Genomic DNA, 25,566 nt, shown 5'->3' on the forward strand with positions numbered 1-25,566 from the left:
ACGGTCCTACATTGAAACAAAAAAATATAAATGAACAACAAATTAGCATAAAGGTGAGTTTCATGCATCTTCCTGACACAAGCGTGTCCACTAGCCCATATCAAAGCCTAGTTTCTACCCTTGCCACATCAAGGCCACTTTTCTTGTGTCGACCCTGGTGCCACCTCTCGTAGATCACGAGTTGTGCCCCTTCCAATGAAAACACGATATCCAATACAGCCATCTGGTACAGCTTCACAAAGATGGCGACTAATATAGGCGACGACCTAGTTGATCAGATAATGAAAACATTCGCGATTTCATCCCTGACACAAAAACGGGCAATCGTTTGGGGGGTTTAAAAGTTGAAAAAGACATATTTGTGTCAAAGACAGCGGTTAATCACTTTCATACTGAGGTGTACCAGTTGTGGATGTTGATTTTGTGAAATGTTCTCTGATTGAACAATCGAAATTTGTGACAGTCCAATCATATTTTGACAGGTAAGTGGGCTTGATGTGGCAAGGGTGGAAACAGGACTTGGATGATATGGCTATTGGATGCTCTTGGCTCAGGAAGATGGCCACTTTGAAATGTGTTATGTTTTATCATGGTATGCGTCTCTAACCTCTTTCAGTGGACATTTAAAATTTTGGGCAGCTTAATTATATTTTATTTCTACTTAATAAAGGAAAAAACATTCACAATATATATTGGGACTACTTTCGCTTGTTTAGATGCTTTTACACATAATGAATAATAGTCTGACAATAATTTAGACAATAAAAGAGATGGATGGAATTCAAACAGACTTCTTTTTTCAAAGAAAACCAAATCTCTAGGTTGGAAACATTGATTTATCTCCGTGAATCAAGAAGTCCCCACCTTGTAAACCACCAACGGGCCTACCATTGAAACTGCTAAGATCACTCCAAACAGAAATGTTGATGTTGTTTGTTGATTTGCACACCAAAAGACAGCTGGCCGATTTATACATTACTCTACTTGCTGTAGGAGTTTCATGTGTCTATAGTACCTGCGAAGATCCGGGGTAGAATTGGTCTTCAGCAACCCATGCTTCCCGTAGAAGGCGACCAACGGGATCAGGTGGTCAGGCTTGCTGACTTGGTTGAAGCATGTCATCGATCCCTGTTGCGTGGATCAATGCTCATGATATCAATCACTGTCCAGCATTTGATTGTCTGGCCTGACTCGATTATTTACAGACCGCCGTCATATAGCTGGAATATTGCTGAGCGCAGTGTTAAACAGCAAACCAAACCAGAACGTGTCAATAGATTGGTAAATAAGTTTTTAACGATCTGAATGGGCTTTCGGCCACGATACTGAAGGTAGCGGTATAAACAATCAGCGTATATCGTCCCTTATACCCCACTATGGACACATGGAACTAATTCGTCATGAGCTCTAAATCTGTAAAGTTGGCCAAAGTTCACGACATACAATCCTGTCGACATTTTTTGAGTGCATGGTTATGTCACGAGGGACACAGCAAATTGTTTTGTGTGCATACATGGCATATTTCAGCAAACTGAAATTTTGTTGTGCAAGTTAAGAATTTGAAATGGTAGAGCCCCTTCCATTGGGACATCCTGGCTCCACCGCTTGGTAGTAAAAGGCTTATGTTGAAGGAAAACAAACGAACTGGGTCAGTTTGTGGAGATTCATCTTAGTTCAGGGTCATATCAATTATCAATAGAAAAAGCAGGTCACATGACTGTCAGGTAGAGATTCGCGTCGTGTAAATGGAATGTTCTACATGGAAACGGTTTATTCCGGAATGACTACAATGTCAACTTCAGTGTGGAAGTCTATCCTGGTTTCAGCTTTATAAAGCGTAAAGTAAGAGCCTTCATTGATGTTGCAACAGTTCTAATGCTTAGAGGAAGACCAGAAACCACTATTATTTAAAATTTATATTTTCAGATTTATCTAATCAACACTGGGCCTTATGAGAATGATCAATTATGGAAAGATTGTTTGTGTACTTAAAAATTAGCAGATGCATGAGTGAGTTTGGTTTTACGCCGCTTTTAGCAATATTCAAGCATTATCACGGCGGGGGACACCAGAAACGGGATTCACACGTTGTACCAATGTCGGGAATCGAACCCGGGTCCTCGGCATGACGAGCGAACGCTTTAACCACTAGAAGCATGTACATATTTAATATCATAATCAGATGTTTGAATGTGGCTTGTACACGTCTTGGTATGTTTGTTGCCTTTAACCATGCAGTACTGTTTGATAATTATTTGTTACACATCTTGCAGAAAAGTATGGTGAAATATATATAAAATTTACAGATAGTAAGCACAATCATTCTTTTAGGAAAATATTCAAATACTGATTGTTGATGTTTAGATGAAGATGCACCTGATTTGTATTATGGAATTGTTAAGACAGACCTGAACACTGCACACGTACATTTATAAGTGTAACGATAGTGAAAATGTATATTACAATATATCAACCTTAGTCAATGGATAAGTTCATCCCTGAAAATACAAGCAGGAATTTTTTCATAGTAGTTCACACAACACAATTCCTTCAGTACAAGTCACTTATTACAAAAAAGATTTAAAAATTACATACTGAAAAAATTGAAGAAAAACCTCTCTTAAAGTGAAAAAAACCACATCACACAGGATATTATAGTTAATATTGAAAGTATAGTTGAACCAAACATCATATCAACCCTGACACGTCAGATCTTTATTAATCATCTGCTCATTGACAAATTTGCTAGGAACATCAACAATACATCAACAAAATCAAAATATGGCTCAGGATCAAGAAATATGTAACAGTTCTGACCAGTTTTTGTCGCAGATACCAGCTGGTTTTCCTCGATCAGAAAATGGAACAGAAAACAAAAATAATATATTCCATACAAATATGGCAAGCAAAATGATACTGATATTCATTCTCCTATGGGATTAGATCTGTGGAACAGTAAAACGTTTTTGAATGACAAAATCTTTTTGCTCGAATGAGCAGACATTCGTTTTTCGGTGGATATTTTTTTTTAAATGTAGGAAGAGCGTAAATCATAAAACAATCTTAACAATTCAATCATTGAAAACAAATGTATTACCAAATGATAGTAGTCATACGGAAAATAGTTTCCCTTTCAACATATCAGTTTGGTTCAACATAGCACAACAGTACACAACAGTTATTTTATGGTTTGTCAGATCAATGCTGGAGCAAAACATAATTTTGGTGCTGTCGAACAAGAAATATAACTGAGGGTATTCTCATGATAAGCAGATCCCAGCATGCAACATGCACATCCACAAAATTTGAGAAGTGTTACGGAAAAAAAATCTGTTACGGACATATCACCTACTTCTCAAAGTGGTAAAATAAAAAAACTTCTTACATAAATTTCAGCAATTGGGAGAGGTGTTATGGAAAATAGCATCTTTATCATACATCTCACAAATGACATGAATTATCTGAAATATAGTATTGTTCCTGACGTGTATTAACAGAAAGTTCCTACAGCCTCAAAGCTATGGTTGCCATGGTATTAGGTATCCTTTACAATATCTTTTATCAACAAATGAAAATTCATAAGGGAGTACTCACCACAAATCCCAGACCTCACCCAAACCAAAGTCATTCACAGCAAATTTATAGTGATATCACAGGTAGACACATAACTAATTGACCAAAACTTGCCTCATCAGGAATTGTATATCATTCTGTACAAAAGTCTTGTCTGCCATCATATAGCCGGAATATTGCTGAGTGCGTAGTTAAACAACAAACAAACAAAAGTCTTGTATTTTGCATTTTGTTATTTAAGAAAAGAAATTCCAACCAACACTTGAAGCAAAATCCCCACACTGAAACAACAACAAAAACAGTCCAGCTTTCCTGAGAACTAATTGTTTCTTTTTTCGTTGTCATTTTCAGACCCTTCTTTCTAACGATCTATCTACGGTACTGGTATAAAAAATGCAATTCAGGTTGAAATGAACAGAGCTCTAGATGACCACTGCATCTGTGTAAAATATACCAAAAAAAAGGACAATTTTGCAAATATATTTTGAACTGTTTGTTAAAATAAAATTTAAAAAGTCAGTACCAGCCTTTTCAGCATGTGCACCTGTAGTGTACCGGAGCTAAAGATCTGACCAGAACAAATATGTAGACTATTTGAGGGGAGGTTAATAAAAGGTTTGTGAGTGAGTTGGGTTTACCATTGCTGTGAACAGTATTTCAGTTATATCATGGTGTGTCAGCTTGATGTCATCTTCCTGAGGCAAGAGTGTTAACTGACCTTAGATGGCCGAACTAGGCTGAAATTTCCGGGCTCGATCGTAGCGCCACCAGTTGCTATTACAAGTTATGTCCCTTCTATGCCTCTCCTATGGACCAATCAGATTCCACCTCTCGAATCACTTGCATTTGTTTCAAACAAAATGGTGGCGCCCAGTCAAGATGATCTGATTGATAATCAAGATCTATATTGTGATAAAACGGGTCTTACATTGCAAAGTGCATCAAATCACGTGAGCACCTTAATTAAAAACATGATAAGATTTGAAAAATATGCGTTAACAACAAGTTGGTGGTGCACATGCTTTGCAAATCCTGCAATTGACTGAAATCTGCATGACAGTTTTTGAACAGAATTTCGATTTCGTTGTGCAATTTTGATTGGACTTTGCAAACACTCGTTAGTCCAGCCAAAATGTAACTCCATAATACCAGCGTGCGTGCGTCCCTTCCTATTGAAAACTGAATGTAATATGTTGTAGGCAGTAAACTTGAATTTAAAAATGCTGGATCCACCCTTGTTAGTGAAACCCACCAGAACGAGAATGGAGAGCCCAAACCATGGATCATAATCAAGGAATGTCAGTGATTTGAAACATCAGTCATAGGACCCTGTCACAGCTAGGGGACACAACTCTGCACAGCAGGGTGCGGCACCCAAACAATTTGTGAAACAAAATGCATATCTGATCATCAATGATCACTGACATTAATATTTTGGTACAATGGTGCATCAATTTTTCTTTCAGCCTATGTTGTAATATCTTGTCAAGGATAGGAGTTTAAACATGATTATGTCAAAGACATCAAGTATTTATTTACATTATAACAAGCATATTTTTATTGAAGATTGAGGATCAGAAGGACACAAAATTAAATTCCAGATCTTTGTTGTTTTTTTGTTTTGTTTTTTTTCATTATTTATTTTTGAGAAAATAGCGACTTGACTTTTTTATTCATAATTTTCAAGAGTCCAAATTTTATGTTTGTTACATTTTGTGACTTAGTTAATGTATGTTTTCCCAGTTTTTAATATTTGACAACTTTGAAAATAAGAGGAATTAAATTCAATTTGTTCAAAACAATTCGTCAACAGATTTTTACAACATTATTAAAAAAGTCATCCGAGACTGTCAGATCCAACTCATTACAAACACCACATTCTTCCATTCAATGTCTCCTAACTTACAGCTTGCTCATAGTTATCAAAATAAACGTTTACACAATTTGTTTAGTAATATAAGCGTATGGTTGACACCATGTTGTACAAAGATATGCATCATATCTGCTTCAGGAATATATTTTTCTACACAAATACAATTTCATCATTTTTTATTTATACTCATATAAAAATACCTTCAAATAATTCTAGAATTCTTCCTTGTTTGATAGTACTACACAAGAAAAGAACACCTGATTCTTTCATGTCATGACAGATTAGTGATGGTAAGTATATATATATATATATATAGTTTGGAAACCTTTATGATAATCATCATAATCATTCCAACAAAAAAAGTTCAAAACGTGATAATTTCTGTGTAATAAATGCCATGCTTTGCTATAATGCCACACAACTTAACGCTGGAATGGATGTCTCTACTGAATGCTATCAAATTACATTAACTCTTCATAATGCCACAATAAAAAGACTGATCCCCACCCAATGTCATCAAAATCAGATCTTAGTTCTCGCCACCGCTTAACAAAGATCAGACCGACCTTGCGCGAACTTTGTCTGACCAATGGAATGAGTGACAAGAAGTCGACATTAGCCTATCAGAAGGCAGCTTTCTTGTGCTTTATGGCACTAACTTCAAATTGGCGACTACACCCTGAAACATTTTGACAAATTCTCGATTAAAAACTTGAAACATGAACAAAAGAACATTCTGGAATGGCTAAGGCTAATATGGTCAAGATTGTATAGATTTAGTCGTTAATGTTAATGTTTTCGCGGTTGCATGATCAGGAATCACATTCTAACAGTCACTTAAATGATCTGGTAAGCAACGCTCTTATTGGTCGTTCTGACGTGACCCCGAATGGGATGTCCTCAGATCTTTGTTAAGCTGTAGCAAGAACTAAGATACAATCTCATTAAAATCAGATCTTAGTTCTCGCTACCGCTAAACAAAGATCTGATTGTATCCCCACCTCCTCAGTACCAAATACCATGTGTACCAGTAGACGAAGATAACCCCTTTACTTGATGAAGTTACCCTTCGATATGATCCCCAGATTCACATCCATCAACAGCTAATGTACACAGTTGCTTTTTAAAACATACTTTTAACATAAAAAAAGAAGGGCAACTGTCTGACATATTTTAACAATTTGGATGAAAATATGATGATTACCGTATTCAACGTAATAAGCGCCCCGTTCTAATAAGCGCCCACGGCGATATTTGCTGATATATTGGCTAGTGAACAAGCCCAATTTGCATCCCTTCCGATTGATCAATGTACACAAGACTTATTTATTCGGTATAATACGCACACGTGTGTTATATGCACCCTTATTTATGGGCAATTAAAATCTGGAAAAATATATCTGTCGTACATAAACATTTGAAGCGGTCAGCATTTTTTCACCAAAATAATATTCTAATAAGAGCCCCCTATTTCTAATTTTGAGAGCGCCCCTGGCGCTTATTACGTCGAATACGGTATTTATTTTGGCCTAATGGCAAATGTTGCTATCCTACCACTCCAATGTAAGGCTAATTATTGCCATCATAATGAGGGGTCAATGTGTATCTAGTGTTGTTATGATAATGTGTATCTAGTGTTGTTATGATAATGTGTATCTAGTGTTGTTATGATAATGTGTATCTAGTGTTGTTATGATAATGTGTATCTAGTGTTGTTATGATAATGTGTATTTAGTGTTGTTATGATAATGTGAACATAACTGCATTAATTGTAAGGTAATGTCTGCCAAATGTACATGCATCTGTCTACAGACATTTATAAAACATCTGGCAAATAGCAAATAACACCAATCACAAAATAATGCAATCCAATTGTCACTGCATAAATTCTTTTTTATCACTGCTCTGATCATAAAATGAGTGAGTATGGTTTTATGCAATATTTTAGCAATATTCCAGCAATATCACAGCAGGGGACACCATACATGGCCATTGTGCCCATGTCAGGAACTGAACCCAGGTTTTCGGGGTGACGAGAGAACAGTTTAACCACTAGGGTACTCCATGGCGCCTCTATTACATAATGATATCAAAAATTGAGATACACCCATGAAGAGGTCAGCTCATTTATAAAATCAGACTCATGTACAGCAGAACCTTGCTAATCTGGATGGTACTGTTCCCCTATGAAATAGTCTGGATAAACAAATGTTCAGACAAACACATTGTGATAACGGAGTAATGTCCCTTTGTACACATGAACATGTTTCCAGCAGTAATCATTTGGAAGGTAGGGTTTCTGGATTAAGGGGGTCCAGACTAACCAGGTTTCACAGTACACTGTAAGGCCAGACCATTTTTTTCCTGTTTTTTTTTTTTAAATGCTGTTTCATTGAAAATATGCAATTTTGAAACATAATTTTTGTATTTGTCAATTTCTTCAATACGAATAATGGTGTTTGATTAAATATATGCTTTTGTTATAAAGGTTTTTGTTTGTATTTATGTTCAAACTTTTATGAAAAATTATCAACCTCAGTTAAGAGCCCTTTTTTAATATTTCTATTTTGTCTAAAGGATATTAATGAAGAAAATCTGTTAAAACCAAAAAAATGGTCTGGCCCAAGATAGAAAACAATAATCTTGGTTCTCACACCTCAAAACACCAAAACCAGACAGGTTATTATCAAAATACAGATCATGAAACCAGTGTTCAAAAGCAATTGTTGAATAAACACAGTTTACATTTTCTGCCTAATAAATGTCCCCGTGCTTCTCTCCTGTGATTGATGGTAGTTGTACTTAGTAGTATGTGGTAGTACTAAAATGTTGACGTGAGTTCCGTTTCCAGATCTGTGTAGCATATCATCAATACATCACAAGTTTCCATACACTACATTCCGCCATCACCCTCAATACATACTGCCGATTTGCTGTGTTGTCGCTATGTTTAACAAACAAGACAAACGGTTTCTCTGTGGGGAACCCAGCAGGTAGTCAGACCATGAAGTGCTCAGATCACATCAGCAATATTTCTCAGGCACCATGCAGAGTTCAAAATAACCAGTTGCACGTAGGCCCGTGGCAAGTAGATCTCGTGTCGGGCCTGTAGTTTCTAACTTGTACGTGTCCTTCAGGCATGCAGTGAATTTATGTGTTGATATTATTTGTCACAAAAAACTTTAGTTTTATAAATTGGTTGGAAGCTGTTCCTCCTTGCAATCCTAGCACTATGACTGTCGTAAGTCTTTGTTAAAGTATGGGAGTTACGATCGTCTTAGCGTTGAGATCGGTTAGTGGAACGGCGCCCTGAAGAGTTTAGTCAGGGCCTGCAGATTCCAAAGTCTGTGGGTCCTGAGGGCAGTCTGGCAATTTATTTAATTTCCAACACTGGCACCATGCCCTACAGCCGTGACCCCGCTTACTTTAAACATTGCCTCAATGTCAGGAAATCTTAGGGTTCACACAAAGGTCACGGATGGAGGAAGGCTAATTTTACTTCCATGAAGTATACACTGGCTCACGTCATTTCCTGACTCAAGAACGCCTTTTGTCCAGTGGATAGAGCGTCTGCTCGGAGAGTGGAAGGTCACATTCCCGGACACGTCATTCCAAAAGACGTTTAAAGATGGCACTTGTTGTTACCCTGCCTGATGTTTTGCATTAAGAGGATTAAACAAGGACTGGTCGGCTTGAAGTCAGTACCCTGTGTCTGAGTGGGGTATTCATGTTAAACTGTGGCATGGTATCTCAGTGGACTACACTATGAAACTAGCATCATTCCGGACACACAGATACACAGACAGACAGACAGACAGATACACACACATGAATGCACATCCCTATATAAGTGGAATAATCGTAATATGATATTAAACCCCATTTGACCTCACCAGGGGCGGTTGGGTAGCCTAGTGGTTAAATTGTTTGTCGTCACGCCAAGGACACGGTTTTGATTCCTGACATAGGTACAATGTGTGAAGCCGTGATAACGCTGGAATATTGCTTAAAGTGGCGTAAAACATATTCACTCACCTCACCAGACTAAAAATAGACATATGTCACTATTACACCACAGAGCCGACTGTATTAACGGGTAACGGAGGAACATAGTGGGTACCAAGCCGTGAAGTGTTGACGAGATGTGTAGCACTGCACGATGTCCACATACTGCCATGTTTACAAGCCCTTGTTGAAGAAGACCCTAGCTGGTGGCGAGGGTAGAGCCAACAGTTTGTCACGGATTTCTGGTTCTAGACTGCTCACTGCCATGGAACTAAAAATAAAAATAGACGAGAATTATTTCTTTTCTGTTTGATTGTTTTTTTGTTGTTTAAAACTGCACTCAGCAATATTCAAGCTATATGACGGCGGTCTGTAAATAATCAAGTCTGGACCAGACAATCCAGTGATTATGATCATGAGTATCGATCCACGCAACTGGGATATGATAACATGCATCAACCATATCAGCGAGTCTGACCACCCAACCCTTTAGTCGCCACTTACGACAAGCATAGTCGCCTTTTACAGCAAGCATGGGACCTATTCTACACGGAATCTTCTATTTCTTTTCTGAAAGGATAAGGGTTGGAAAGGGACCCTATTTGGCCCATTGTTTATGAATAATTTAACATTTACTTAAGAAATAAAAGACAAGTGGGAGTTGTTTATGTACAATAAAACACTGCAGGGAGAATAAACCATGAGGGCTTTATTCTCTCTGCAGCGTGTTTATTGTACCATAAACAGTGACCCTCGCCACCTTGTTTTATGAAATGACAAGTAGAATAAACAATGACCCTCGCCACCATGTTTTATGAAATGACAAGTAGAATAAACAATGACCCTCGCCACCTTGTTTTATGAAATGACAAGTAGAATAAACAATGACCCTCGCCACCATGTTTTATGAAATGACAAGTAGAATAAACAATGACCCTCGCCACCATGTTTTATGAAATGACAAGTAGAATAAACAATGACCCTCGCCACCATGTTTTATGAAATGACAAGTAGAATAAACAATGACCCTCGCCACCATGTTTTATGAAATGACAAGTAGAATAAACAATGACCCTCGCCACCTTGTTTTATGAAATGACAAGTAGAATAAACAATGACCCTCGCCACCATGTTTTATGAAATGACAAGTAGAATAAACAATGACCCTCGCCACCTTGTTTTATGAAATGACAAGTAGAATAAACAATGACCCTCGCCACCTTGTTTTATGAAATGACAAGTAGAATAAACAATGACCCTCGCCACCTTGTTTTATGAAATGACAAGTAGAATAAACAATGACCCTCGCCACCTTGTTTTATGAAATGACAAGTAGAATAAACAATGACCCTCGCCACCATGTTTTATGAAATGACAAGTAGAATAAACAATGACCCTCGCCACCTTGTTTTATGAAATGACAAGTAGAATAAACAATGACCCTCGCCACCATGTTTTATGAAATGACAAGTAGAATAAACAATGACCCTCGCCACCTTGTTTTATGAAATGACAAGTAGAATAAACAATGACCCTCGCCACCTTGTTTTATGAAATGACAAGTAGAATAAACAATGACCCTCGCCACCATGTTTTATGAAATGACAAGTAGAATAAACAATGACCCTCGCCACCTTGTTTTATGAAATGACAAGTAGAATAAACAATGACCCTCGCCACCTTGTTTTATGAAATGACAAGTAGAATAAACAATGACCCTCGCCACCTTGTTTTATGAAATGACAAGAAGAATACATGATGAAAGGGTCCTGGATATATCGGTAAAGGCCGGTAAAAAGGTGATAAAACATCATGGTAGAATGTCAAACGTGTGTATGAATAACACTCACCTTTTCTGAGGAAACAGTGCACAACATAGAGGTGTGGCAAATACAAGGCTGAAAAGAGAGAGAATAACTTGACAGTCAACTCATGTAACAGTTATTTGTGCATACCTCATCATAAACATCAGCAAAACTTCACAAACATTTCCATTTGAACCAGACCGAAGAAAATATTCAAAATCTATTCAGATCTTGTTCAGTGTATAAGGTAATATTTGATTTACATATATTTTTTATACTTACAAAAATCCTATAAGCATCACTTGTATGGGTGCATTCAACCATGGCATTCTCTGGAAACAAAATGGCAGATTTGTTTAGGCAAACAAGAACAAAAGCTGCAGTGTTTGTGTCGTCAACTTGAAACACTTCAGCTGAAGGGCTTGCATAACAAAACAGATCAAAAGAACTTGCTATTCTACTAAATATTTAAAATGCAGTTAGTTAATAATTAACATTGAACATAATATGAAAAGTATCTTGAGAAATTTAATCTACTCACCCTGAGAAATTCTTTCTTATCTAGATGATTCATAATAAATGGCGGAATCACTGAAACACAAAACAACAACATTCATGTGTTCAAGTCCTGCTGTTTTTAGCCAAAACTGAAAGAACAGAGCCACCTACATTTATAGATATTTTATCGGATGTAATTTTATGAGAATGACTAGTTTTGATGTAGCCATACATATGTATTCTGGTCCTAACGACAGTATCAGGGACCGACAGTGTCTGAAATTCCCAGTCCAAGTTTTATTTTACTGGTAAAAAAACAACAACAATTACCTGTCATCAAAAACAGTGTGAGGTGTTCACCCTTTACAGTATGAGCCCCACCCCAGGATACATTGTGACCAACCAATACACAGCTGTCAGACTACTCACTCATTCCTGGCGTGGCCATCACCTTGGACCAACCAATACACAGCTGTCAGACTACTCACTCATTCCTGGCGTGGCCATCACCCTGGACCAACCAATACACAGCTGTCGGACTACTCACTCATTCCTGGCGTGGCCATCACCCTGGACCAACCAATACACAGCTGTCGGACTACTCACTCATTCCTGGCGTGGCCATCACCCTGGACCAACCAATACACAGCTGTCGGACTACTCACTCATTCCTGGCGTGGCCATCACCTTGGACCAACCAATACACAGCTGTCAGACTACTCACTCATTCCTGGCGTGGCCATCATTACCCTGGACCAACGAATACACAGCTGTCAGACTACTCACTCATTCCTGGTATGGCCATCACCCTGGACCAACCAATACACAGCTGTAGGACTACTCACTCATTCCTGGCGTGGCCATCACCCTGGACCAACCAATACACAGCTGTCTGACTACTCACTCATTCCTGGCGTGGCCATCACCCTGGACCAACCAATACACAGCTGTCGGACTACTCACACATTCCTGGCGTGGCCATCACCCTGGACCAACCAATACACAGCTGTCGGACTACTCACACATTCCTGGCGTGGCCATCATCCTGGACCAACCAATACACAGCTGTAGGGCTACTCACACATTCCTGGCGTGGCCATCACCCTGGACCAACCAATACACAGCTGTAGGGCTACTCACACATTCCTGGCGTGGCCATCACCCTGGACCAACCAATACACAGCTGTCTGACTACTCACACATTCCTGGCGTGGCCATCACCCTGGACCAACCAATACACAGCTGTCGGACTACTCACTCATTCCTGGCGTGGCCATCACCCTGGACCAACCAATACACAGCTGTCGGGCTACTCACACATTCCTGGCGTCGCCATCATCACCCTGGACACGACCACCTGGGATATAGCAGACGTTGCAGCTCGAGTGGACGTCCCCACACGGTTGCCGTTCTCATCTAATATAGGGATTCCATTCATTAGCTCCCTGAAACAACACAGTATCTCTAAAGTAGGCATCGAGCAGTTCCTCGTGTTGCTTAATCCTTAAACGAGGCTCACATTATCATTCTGTTTGCATCACTGTGTCTTTCTACACCAAGTCCTTATTGGTAGTTTTAAACAATGGACAAAATGTAGTAAAGGGGACCCATTATGACATATTTTGGTCATGTGTTACTTTAGATCTTCTAGCCTTTGGGTTGTGCTTGATGGCTTCCTCAAAGTTGTGAGTGTGGAATATGATTCAAGAAACTGTGTAGTAATATATATTGTGGCTGGCTTTTTAAACAGATGATTATCTGAGAATTGACCAGTGTTCCCCGATTTTTATGTTTATAACTCAATTAACAATAAATAAATATAAAATAATAACATCACAAACTGCTTATTTAATCGTGAACAGAAAAAAACGCAAGACAACAATACGAAACCAGTGACATCATTCAGTGCAATAAGGCAACACAAGCCTGTCCTTTCTATCATCAGCCAATCAGAAAAGAGTACAAATGTTGATATTCTCAAATATTTGAGCAACATTCTGCAAAACATAAAATGAAAGAATAATGTTCCAGCCAAACGGCCGACTACAAGCGCGGAATGGTCTCTGCTGACCGCTACGTACTTGCTCCTCATGCAGGGGATATTGATGCAGTTGGCCGAGGCAACAGCAGCAAAGGGCACAAACCGTCCAATCAGAGGAGGGAATTTCTGGAAGAAAAGATGAACGTCAACTTCGGGAATGCCAGATTTTGGTGTTGAGTGAGTTGTGATTTCGGACACTTTGAACAGTATTACAGCTATATCACAAAGTGAAGTAGTTCATGAAACATGAAACCCAAGAGCACAGGCATCGTGCTGACAAACAGAAATTGCGATATTGCACAAAACCGAAAGCCCGGTAACAATATCCAAAAAAGAATTTCGTTTTGGTTATTTACAAAACACAATCCTTTTCACTGTATCATTATTTTGTCAAAATGAATCATTTTCAACTTTAGAAATAATGACTATCTTGAAAACGAACATAAACAGGCAGTTCCGAATGTAAAACAACAAAAGCTATCAATTATAATGTCATGGATATTTCGAACACCCTGTCCATTCTGAGCGCCATGGCAAGGTGGAGTACTATCTCGGCCAGGGGTATGTTTGTGTTCTGTGTCGGTCCATCTTCCCGAGGCAAGGGAGTTAACTGACTGTAAAAGTCCAGTTTCCACCCATGCTGAACTCTAATATCATTTGCATTTTGCTTCAAACAAAATGGTGGCACCGAGTCAAGACAATCTGATCGATAATCAAGATCGATGTTGTGATATAAAGGCTCTTACTTCGTGAAGTGCATCCAGTCAGGTGAGCACCTTGATTACGAACATGAAAAGATTTGGAAAATATCTGTCGACGCCAAGATCGTGGTACACATGTTTTGCAAAAACTGCAATCGACCGAAATCTGCATGGCAGATGCCGATTTTGTTAAACGATTTTGATTGGACTATGTACAGACACTCGTTAGTCCAGCCAAAATATAACTCCATAATTCCAGCCTAGTTTGGTAAGGGTGGAAACCGGACTTAGATAGTCAATTAACTCCCTTGCCTTGGGAAGATGGTGTCGGTCTTCTCATGTTAAGATTATCAAAATTCAAGATTATCAAGAACCTAAACATCTATAGATAGAGCAATCAATGTTCACTCAGGATCCCCTGATAGGACATCTCAGGGTTTGTCAGATCTCCATACAGAGAGGCATTGTAAAGGATTGGTTGGTTTGTTGTTTTACGCTGCACTCAGCAATATTCAAGCTATATGACGGCGGTCTGTAAATAATCGAGTCTGGACCAGACAATCCATTTATTAACATCATGAGCATTGATCCACGAATTGGGATCAATGACATGCATCAACCAAGTCAGCGAGCCTGACCACCCAATCCCATTAGTCGCCTTTTACGACAAGCATAGTCACCTTTTACAGCAAGCATGGGTTGCTGAGGACCTATTCTACCCCGGATCTTCACGGGTCTATTGTAAAGGTACAATGTTCTGATTGTAATGAGCTGGCCAAGTGATGACCGGAGTCTCTAGGTAAAGATGCAGCCCCCAGTCTGCTGTCACAATGGGAGATGTTCTGACCTTACCTTCACCATGCTGTTGAGCGTCAGTGCTGTCGTGACCGCTCCGCCCGTGGCCAGCATATACGAGATGCCCAGATGCCTGAAAGTGCCACAGGGTTCAAACTTTGTACCGGGTAAGGTGAAGAAAATGACAGCTTTTACTGTCACAAATTGCATCTAAATAAGGCATGACTTTTTTTCATTATTCTGCTTGAAGATTCGACCCAAATGATTGATAAGAAACACAAAGAAGATGCAAACACAAAATTGAAATAACTACTGATATTTCCTTTTGTAATCACTTAAGATGAAACACTTCGTATGTAGTCACTGGTCACTGCAAAATCAGGGGGACATCGGTTAATGTACACTCTTGTTAGTTTATGTTCTAAATAGTTTGTTTGTTTGTTGTTTAATGCCGCACTCAGCTATATGACGGCGGTCTGTAAATAATCGAGTCTTGACCTGGCAATCTAGTGATTGACATCATGAGCATCGATCCACGCAATTGATAGTCGCATGTTTTAAACAGACTAACACAGACATAACAGAAGGTGGCTATGCTGCTGTGACGTGTTAATATGTGGGTACGAAACTTTCCCTCAAATACGAAACTGCTCTCTAAGCTTTGGGAATGACTTTATGGCAGCCATCTTGTTTTGCCTCAGGATTAGGGCTTCAACGAGTACTCGGGGCCGTGTCGGTTTTAGTGGGACTCAAGTCCGTTATCAAGGACTCGAGTACTCGATAAGGGGAGATCACTCTGTTTTCAATTGTTCATCAATGTATTGATTAAAGCTTCAAAAAATATTGTTTGAATAATGTATTCTTTGTAGAAAGTAGATGTACATTAGAACAATTGAGAATGTCACATAAAATAGATGTAATTATTGTTTTTCCTTCCCGACTTTAAGAAATTGAATGTATCAAGGCGATTATTGCTTCTTTGCTCCGACTCAAATGCCAAGTGTATTCCCTTACACAAATTAAAAACTGATTAGCTGGTATATATGTGCTATTTCAGTGCTTACAAATCAAGTGACAGGTCGACAGTTTGGTACAGTTTGAAAACGTGACCAACTCATGAATGAATGAAATTATAGTACTACATTTCCATATTTAGCGGCCTCAGTCTTGCAGCCCAGCAGCTGTGTATACGTGTATGTCACGTGTATGTCACGTGATGCACATTATCGATTTTCTTCCTGTGAATTATTGTTCCTGCTTGTTGGCAGGTGTCGAATGAAACGCTGAATGATGGTTTGTGTTCAGTATGTATTGTAGTTTTTTTACACGTTACTGACGTAATGTTTTTGAAGGTTGTGATTAAAATTAGTGCAGTTACAAGCAAATATTAACATTGAACACTTCCATACACTTTGACAGATAAAGAAGTTCCATGGACGCTTTCTATTTACATTTCAGTGAAGTTCAATAATAATTATAACATGTCTTAATACTATTAGATGGCAATTTTGATCTAATGAACCAATATTCTTAAAGGACGTCCTACTTTCGGGTACTCAAGTTCGAGTCGAGTTTCACCCCTCGGCTTCTCGAGTCCAAAAATTTGGACTCGTGGAAGCCCTACTCAGGATGGCAGTGATTGACAACACCTGTGGGTGTAGGAAGCGTTTTGGGTTGACTGAAGAATACAAGTGTGTATGAAGAACGTTTGTGTGGCTATTTTAACAACGGGTACCCGGGCATTAAATTTGGAGTCGTCTCATCCCTAATGGAGAAGCAATGGTGTTGAATGGGTCCAAACATATCATCATTATTTAATAACCACATGGATGTATAATACGCTGACTAACAGAGGATGCAAAGAACGCTACTGCCTTCAAGTGTACTGACTTGGGCGATATCGGAGAGTCGCCGCTCCTGTTGGTGTAGTTGACGATGGCGTTGAACGACTGGTTGAACCATTGCCAAAACAACACAGCTGGAGTCGTTCTGAAAACACAAATATTGTAACACATGACTCATTGAAAAGACATCTTTTGTTCCTGCCATTCAATATTTCAACATCTTTAGACCTTTAGGTGTGAAAAGATTTGAGATTTACATCCTGATCACTTCTGATAAATGAGTTGAAACGTGACAGATGAAACAAGTTTTGGACCTACAGCAGTGAACTAACATGCCATTGCTGTAAGACCACTGTCATGGCCATCTTGCAGTCTTTGAACATTGTTCAACATGTTTAGGGGATTATGTATATCATGTCCAAACACCGATTTTGACCTTTCGTCATGGTGGGAGCATGGGTTGCCTAATTGTCTAAGACCAATATTTATTTTCAGTTCTTCATTCACCCGAGTCTCTGAACACAAGTACGCCTGAGTACCAGTTTACATGTCACATGCTACTACACCTTTATGAAAAACTAGAATTCACAAACGGGGCCAAAAGGCTCTTTAGCTCTCCCGACCTATGAACAAATTTATGACACATCAACCTCATTTTGGTACAAACATTTATATCAATGTGACGGCCATATTTAAAATTAGGTTGAAATTTTGTAAGCAGATGTTTGAGTGAGTGAGTGAGTGAGTGAGTGAGTGAGTGAGTGAGTGAGTGAGTGAGTGAGCGAGCGAGCGAGTTTGGTTTTACGCTGCTTTTAGCAATATTGTTAGAGACACCATAGCTGGGATCAGTGATATAAAAGATTAGCCTCCATTGGTCTTGTAGCTTCGGGATATGTTGAAAATTAATGGATGACAGATGATAGACTATGTGCCACTACATAAGCTCACTTGACTTTCAGTCAGGTGAGCTAAACAATCACTGATCACACATTCTGATTCCACATACAAAATTTGAAAGTCCAATGACAATTGTGAAATGCTGATTGTGAAAACACGTCTCACAAAGCAAGATTACTTTGTGATCATTATTCATATCGACCATTACTGCTTGACCACAGTTTACCGAATCATGAAACGCAAATATCAGATGTGGATGTTTATTAAGCAAAAGTTCAATATGAACTCATTGTTTACGTGCTGCCAGTAAATGTTGGTACAATGTCTTGTTGAGCTGAGGAATGTGCGTCCACATGAATCATTAAAAATAATCCAATTGAGTTTGAGATAAAAATACAAATTATATAGTATTTAAGGAAATAGGGAATCATTTCTAATTTCGAGTTATTGTGTGAATGTGAATCTCAAAATTTGACATACATGTTACGTACAAATATAATGCTATATCAAACATTAGGGAACTGAAGGTTTGGTGGAGATAGGCAGACATTTGAGATTGAGGAGTTTAAGATTGAAGGACCATACCGTAACTCTATCAGTCTATGTTGTCTTTTTTCATAAATGATCATTCTGATTCTACCATGAATTTGGAATTAACTCGATTGTGATTGGTCAATCAGAGGCTATTAAATCACAATAAACCCCCTCTGATTGAAACAGCTGGTTTGACGGTTGCATCACTGCGGAAGCTAATATTCATAGAATAGCACTTTTTTCAGTCATTGTCGGTAGGCATATTTAAATAATTATAGCTACAATTACAGGTTACAAAATGCTCAGATGCGGTTACAACAATATTCAAAGGATGTGTGGCAATACATTTCATGCAGAAAACACGATAGAAATCTACAAAGGGAATGTATTTACGTTTTGGAGACAACAGAGAGCTTGGAATTTGGCGCTTTTCTATATACGACTGTGACGTCATATCTTTTGCGTCATAATGAGCGATATGACGTCATAATGGTGACATGCGATGTAGAGCGAAAGCCTTGCAAAGCTTGCTTTGTTTTCTTTAGGGATGCCCACCTCATGTTAGCTTACCGAGTTGCCATACTTATATGCTTTCAATTCCTGTCATATGTTCGAGTGAAGTATTACGGTGTAAACAAAACTGCTTGAGTATATACAGCGCCATATTTTGTTCGGTGATTCCGTGATTCAGATCGATAACCCACTCAAAACACTGAACTCAACCCATGCCGCTTCACTCAGTATATTTGCTAACACCAAAGAGTTCGCATTTTATTTAGTCATGGTAGAATGGAGATAAACATACTGTGTTTTCACAAACTGCGTGTTCGGTTCCAAATTCAATTTAGCACTGTTTAATCTACAGGTAATCTAGCTCTACAGTATGTTTATCTCCTAATTAAATGCAATGTTTTATGCTTATCTGATGCTACACAGTGCTTTAGCTTCCCTACCTTATACAAACAGACAGTACTGGAACGAAGAGACAGTTGAAACAGACTACAGCCCATGCCTCGACATCCACCAGTTATCCCCCTTGGCCTCTACTCCGTCATATTCTTCATTGTATGACGCAGGCACAGCGTGGACAGTGGCGCCTAACGGTAAGGCGGAGGAGGCGGATGCTGTCTGGGTGGGCCTTTAGTCTGTTTGTATAAGGTAGGGAAACTAAAGCACGGTGTAGCGTCAGGTAAAGTAGCTTCCAGTGTTAGTCAGCAACAAGGGATGACAGTCCGCCTCTCACAGCACCATGAGCAAGGGGAGCAACTCTTACTTGTAGAACGTCATCATGCAGCCTGTTATTGTCATGTTCATCGGGACCTGAGCTGACATACATCCGAGGATAAACATCTTCTCCCCTGTGTCGGGATGGAAGGCGGAGTCGTACAACTGTTTTGCTTTCCATATCTCATCATCACTCAAGTTCGACAAAGGATCTCCTCGTCTGAAACAAAAACATTTTTATTAGAGGTTTTCCCTTTAGATATTTCCTCCATGCTTCACCATTGAAGTCTGTGGCCTTGTACAGTCAGGGCTTTCAGTTTGTCACGATTCTGTGTTATGTGAAAGAACGAGATAGGACAGGTGTGATTTTCACCCACTGGAAATGTCGAGGTTTAAACTTGTGGAAAATTGAAATATTTGCAAAAACATTTTCAGCCGTTTTGCTTTATTGCACATTTTGACTACTGATGTATCAAATTCAAGAATAAGGCAAAGAAGATTAAAACATCCAGGGGAAATCTAAGCATGAGAATGTCCATGACCCAAGATGATTGAGTGTGAGTATTCTTTTACGCCGCTTTCAGCAATATTCCCGCAATATCACGGCGGGGGACACCAGACATGGGCTTCACACATTGTACCCATGTCGGGATTCGAACCCGGGTCTTCGGCGTGACAAGCGAACGCTTTAACCACTAGGCTACCCGACTGCCCTGACCCAAGATGAATGTAGTACCATGTGTACAGACGTATGTGATGTCTCTGTCTACATCGCCGAAGTAAATCAGCTTGGGTCAACGACTTCCTCACTTTCAAATATTCTATTATTTCTAAGAAATAAATAATTTATGTTTATTCTGTTTTTTTTGTTTAAAAAAACCCATTTTTATTGTTCCCATAGTTGTAGATTAATACAGTATTCCGTCAAAAACATATTTCAAATATTAGAAAAATGCTTCTTGAGGACCTCTAAAACCCATCTTTTCGACATTTTTACATATTCACTTGGTACTTTAATATGTATGAAATATGCAAATATTGAAATGGACAAATTCTTATTCTCTTCCTTATGAACACATCTGATAACTTTCTAACTTTCTAAGGGTGTTGCTAATATCTGTAATAATACGGCTCCTTCACAGGGTCCTGAGCAGTCCAACTTGTGTGTAGAAATGACCTAAACACCAATATGATACTTGTTATTATGGTTGCGTGCATGGTATGAGGTAGTTTCTGAAACAACAATTACATTAAAATTGAAAAAAGGAGCCCCCGTAAGATGGGAGATTCAGAACCTGAACCTTTGGAAAATCTAGACTTGCTTCACTTAGGGCTACAGCATTACAGTAAGAGCTGGCTGGAAGGGAAAATAACATGGTTCAGGGTCTGTGAGACAAACTAGGTTTGAGGTAATATAGATTAAGATACACAGGAAGTAAGGTATTAGGATTCTAAATTTTGCAGAAAGAGTACATCTCCAATCTTGGCCTTGTGTGCACTACTCCGGGCTTATACAACCTCTGTATAAATCTGTAGCTAATTTATACAATATCAGGCTAATCCTATTATTACCATTTGTAAGGCAAAAACATGAGACTAGAAACATATTTTTTATCTACACATAAACACTGACATACAAGTGGAAAATTGTTATACAAATATTCATTGACATACAATGACCATGATAAATGAGTAATTATTAAACACATATACTATGATATAGGCCTACATTAATGCACAATAAGTGTTAGCTGTTCCACAATATACAACTTGTGTTTCTTTATCCATTCAATAAACACAACAGCTGTTAACCATGTTAGAATAGCAATGTTGCAGAAAGACAACAGACCTTGCTGATGGATTTACAAATTATCATTCACATATTCTGTATAAATTTGATGAGTGCTATGGGTTAAATTAAGCTGAGGACTGAAGGATTACTTATAGTCTTATTAATATATAGACATTGAGTGCCAGTACTTTATTAGGATGTAAGGGACTAATAATTTGATACTCTGGCGAGACAGGGGTGTGGGGTGGGGTGGGGTTGGGTGTGGGTGTGGGTGTGGGAGTGGGAGAGGGAGTGGGAGTGGGAGTGGGTGTGGGTGTGGGTGTGGGTGTGGGTGTGGGTGTGGTGGGTTGCCTAGAAGTTTAATATAAACGAAATTATTTTTAAAAAAAGAAGAAACAAGCCTACCACAAAAATCATATTGTTGACGTTCTTTAATTCTGTTTTTCTTAAAAAATAATTCAGGCTCATTGTTTTAAATAAAATATCTGGCTTTGTAGCTGTAACTAAAAAAGTAATGAATCTCGAAACAAAATCCGAGCAAACAACCCCCACCCCCCTACCCAGAACATCACATGGTCAGTCCCTAAATATACTGTTGCCTCGCCCTTTATTCTCTGCCTATGTTTATGTCCTGATAAAGAACTGGTACAAATTCTCCATCTAGCTCAGAGCACAGGAAAATACTCGAATTTCACGAACTTTCCACTGCAGATCTCACTCCATTCATATTTGACGCACATTGCTCAAGCAAACAAGTAATCTGTATGGTTTGTGCAGTCAAGCTTTTAAGGCGTCATGATAAAATATACAAGTTTTATGAAGCACTTTATTTTATTTTTTTAATTTAAATCTTTATTCACATTTTAAATTAAATACAATGTGATGAAGTACTTTAAACTACACCATTTTTACTTTATCACATATAAATGTACTCCACCAGACCAAAATAGTGGCCACCCATTGAACGAAAGTATTTTCGGTGCTCTAACCATGCTAACTGACAGATGACTGCCCACATCAAGTGTTTGGAATTATTAGCTGAATTAGTTAGTTGACCAATGATGATGTGCTGGGAGATGCTCGCAAACGAAGATATGCACGTAACATGTTGTTGTTTTTTTGTTTCTTGTTAAACGCAGCACTCAGCAATAATCCAGCTACGGTCAAGTCCCGTTAATCTGGCATTGTTGGTTGCATATGATTATGTCGGAGTATGTCGGATAAACAAAATTAAGTAGTATCAACGTTAGTGATCGAAAATCGGACAACTACAAGATAGATAACGGTTCCAACACATTGTAATAAAAAAAGAGGAAAAAGGCAATATTCATAGTTATGTTACATTGTTAGCAGAATATGTTTTCTAATCATGCAACCTCTAAAGTTTAACACAATGTATGACTGATTCAAAATACTTTTTAAAGCATAGTCTGGAATGGAAGTCACCAATTTGAAACTAGTGTCGCAATGCTAAAGAAAGCTGCTTTCTTAGTGGCTAATGTTGACTTCCTGTTAGTACTGACATGACCTGTAATGGAATGTCCTCAGCGGTAGCAAGTTTATCTCTGTGGCAGTTGAAATATGCAGCGACGCTATGACTGTTTCGCATCAAAACACGGGGCTGTGTACTTGCGGGCAGATGACCACAGAGGACGCTGATCACTGTGTCGGATTAACGAGACTGATTAATGAGTGATTTTGGTAATTAGTTGCAAATTAGGTGTGTCGGAGTCAGAGTGCGAGACTGTCGGATTAACGGGTCTAAATAGCACTGATTTAATCGGTTCCCATCATTAGTGTCAGATAAAGCCAATCGTCGGATTAACGTGTGTCGAAGTATCGAGACTTGACTGTATATGACAGCAGTCTGTAAGTAATCAAATCTGGACCAGACAATCTAGTGATTGACATCATGAGCATCAATCAACGCAATTGGGATACAATGACATCCACCAACCAAGTCAGTGAGTCTGACCACCTGATCCTATTAGTTGCTTCTTACAACAAACATTGGTTGCTTAAGACCCATTCTAACCCAGAATCTTCACGGGATCTAAATAACATGTAAACAATAAACATGATAAAGAGAGACTACCACATTGTATATTTTATAATTAATATTTATTATTATTAACATGTTTTCCATGAGTCTGCAATGTATATTTCATTATCATAATCATACTGTATCAGCAGCTTTTCCATTTTGCTATATGGTGTTTGCTGAGAACTTGGAGTGAGTGAGTGAGTGAGTGAGTGAGTGAGTGAGTGAGTGAGTGAGTTGGGTTTGATGTTGCTTTGAACAGTATTCCAGTTATATCACGGCCTGTCAGCTTAATGTGGGAGGAAAGCCCGAAGTGATGCAGGTGTTAGATGTTTACCACTTCGGTGAAACCCACGAGCATGGGTATGGTGCTGACAAACCTAGAAACACAAACCAGGATTTGAACCCCCAATCATAGGTTTCTGGCTGGTCTATGGGACCTACTCTGCACAGAATATTGTGGCGCCTTTGATGACTAGGCCACCTGTGTCCCCACTAAGAACATGAAGAATAAATATGATAAATATATGTTGATATAAATCATCTATTTCTTAAAACCATTCCACCCTATCACCCAAATACAATAATCACAATATTCTTGCATAAGACAAGACCGTTTCACAGACATTTCGGTCAATATGCAAAGGTGCTGAAGGGAAAATGAACATAATGAATGAAACTTTTCACATTAAAAATAATTAAAAAATTAAAGTTAAAATATTCAAACAATTAGTATTTTAAAATAAGCACATTTTCTATCAATTTTACCATGTTTATATGTTTAACTACTGTTTAAGTATTTATTTAATTTTTCACTTTTGAAATATGTATCACATTTTATCCATAAAAATAGAAAAAAAGGTCTATCTGAAGAATGAAACTAAAAATAAGAACCTGTGTTTTATACCCCAGCAAGCCCTTCCCCAACACATTCACATCAGCAGTTAATAATAGCTGGTGAACTTCAATTTCTCATTGCAAAGCCAAGAAGAAATTGATCTTATGTTCTGTGGAAGACAGTTTAACCTAGAGCCTCCAATATTGCCTCATGGTCAATTTTATCTGAATTTTCACTGACAGATGAGGGCAGCGTGGGAATGTAGCTCATTAGATCGATTCGATCAATCGCGAACACATGGCCAAGACAGCCCAAGAATGGCTCATCATGGCTTCAACGACTTCATCAAGGCTGTGTCAGTATCAGTGCTATTGGCACGACTGGTATCAGCTCATTAAAACTTTAAAATGGATATGGAATGCAAAAGATGATGTAAAACATTTTTTTATACCAAATTTGTGTTTTGAATGTGTAAAATAGCCTTGACCTTGCTTGGGAACATTGAGCATGTAAAGCCACGTTTTATTTTTAATTTTAATTTATTTTATTGTTCATGAAATACAATCCAGTTTTATTGTAGGCAACATGTTTGTGATTTTATTATTTACAATTGTTTACTACCCAAATAGCCATTAGCATGATTAGTGGGAGACAGTCAAAATAATGTATATGTAAGCTCAACTTGTTAAAAAGAGTTTTTATGAATTTCTTCAAAATAAACGCTTCTGCCTTATGTGCAGGATGTTTAGAACAACTTTAGTAACCATGGTAACATGTAGAATTTTTACTTCTCTTGATATAGAGACATGCAGTCACACAATACATTTGATCAGTTATCACCATGATCACTGGAAAGGTTAATAGTTACCTACATTTTGTATGATTTTTGTATTAGTTTATGTTTGTTTTTCTTATCCATCAGAGTGAGAGATGGTTTAATGCCGCTTTGAACAGTATTCCAGTTATATTGCAGTGTGCCAGCTTAATTTGGGAGGAAAGCCCGAAGTGATGCAGGTCTCAAACGTTTTTTTTTGTGAAACCCACGAGCACAGGTATGGTGCTGACAAACCTAGAAACATAATTAGGGTGGACAAAGATTCGAACA

At 38.5% G+C, this 25,566-nt stretch overlaps 1 protein-coding gene across 2 annotated transcripts in view; it reads right to left on the minus strand.

Moving 5' to 3' along the window:
- The window catches only part of LOC139453417 (sideroflexin-1-like), a 45,385-nt gene that overhangs the window by 12,217 nt on the left and 7,602 nt on the right, over positions 1 to 25,566 (minus strand). Inside the window, exons 3-11 of one of the 2 annotated variants that reach the window (XR_011652416.1) lie at positions 19,840 to 20,010; positions 17,182 to 17,280; positions 15,349 to 15,424; positions 13,836 to 13,921; positions 13,072 to 13,199; positions 11,798 to 11,847; positions 11,539 to 11,588; positions 11,302 to 11,349; positions 9,567 to 9,722 (exon numbers count right to left, since the gene is read on the minus strand). Coding sequence is in view for 1 of the 2 variants with exons in the window: in XM_071235112.1 (XP_071091213.1) it covers positions 9,626 to 9,722; positions 11,302 to 11,349; positions 11,539 to 11,588; positions 11,798 to 11,847; positions 13,072 to 13,199; positions 13,836 to 13,921; positions 15,349 to 15,424; positions 17,182 to 17,280; positions 19,840 to 20,010 (805 nt within the window). In the remaining variant the exon portion in view is untranslated. Of the gene's footprint in view, positions 1 to 9,479; positions 9,723 to 11,301; positions 11,350 to 11,538; positions 11,589 to 11,797; positions 11,848 to 13,071; positions 13,200 to 13,835; positions 13,922 to 15,348; positions 15,425 to 17,181; positions 17,281 to 19,839; positions 20,011 to 25,566 lie in introns of those variants that run through there. The other variant, XM_071235112.1, reaches the window with a different exon arrangement.

Source organism: Haliotis cracherodii, unplaced genomic scaffold (genome assembly GCF_022045235.1).
Source record: "Haliotis cracherodii isolate W230 unplaced genomic scaffold, xgHalCrac1.p SCAF_9, whole genome shotgun sequence".
Lineage (NCBI taxonomy): Eukaryota > Metazoa > Mollusca > Gastropoda > Lepetellida > Haliotidae > Haliotis > Haliotis cracherodii.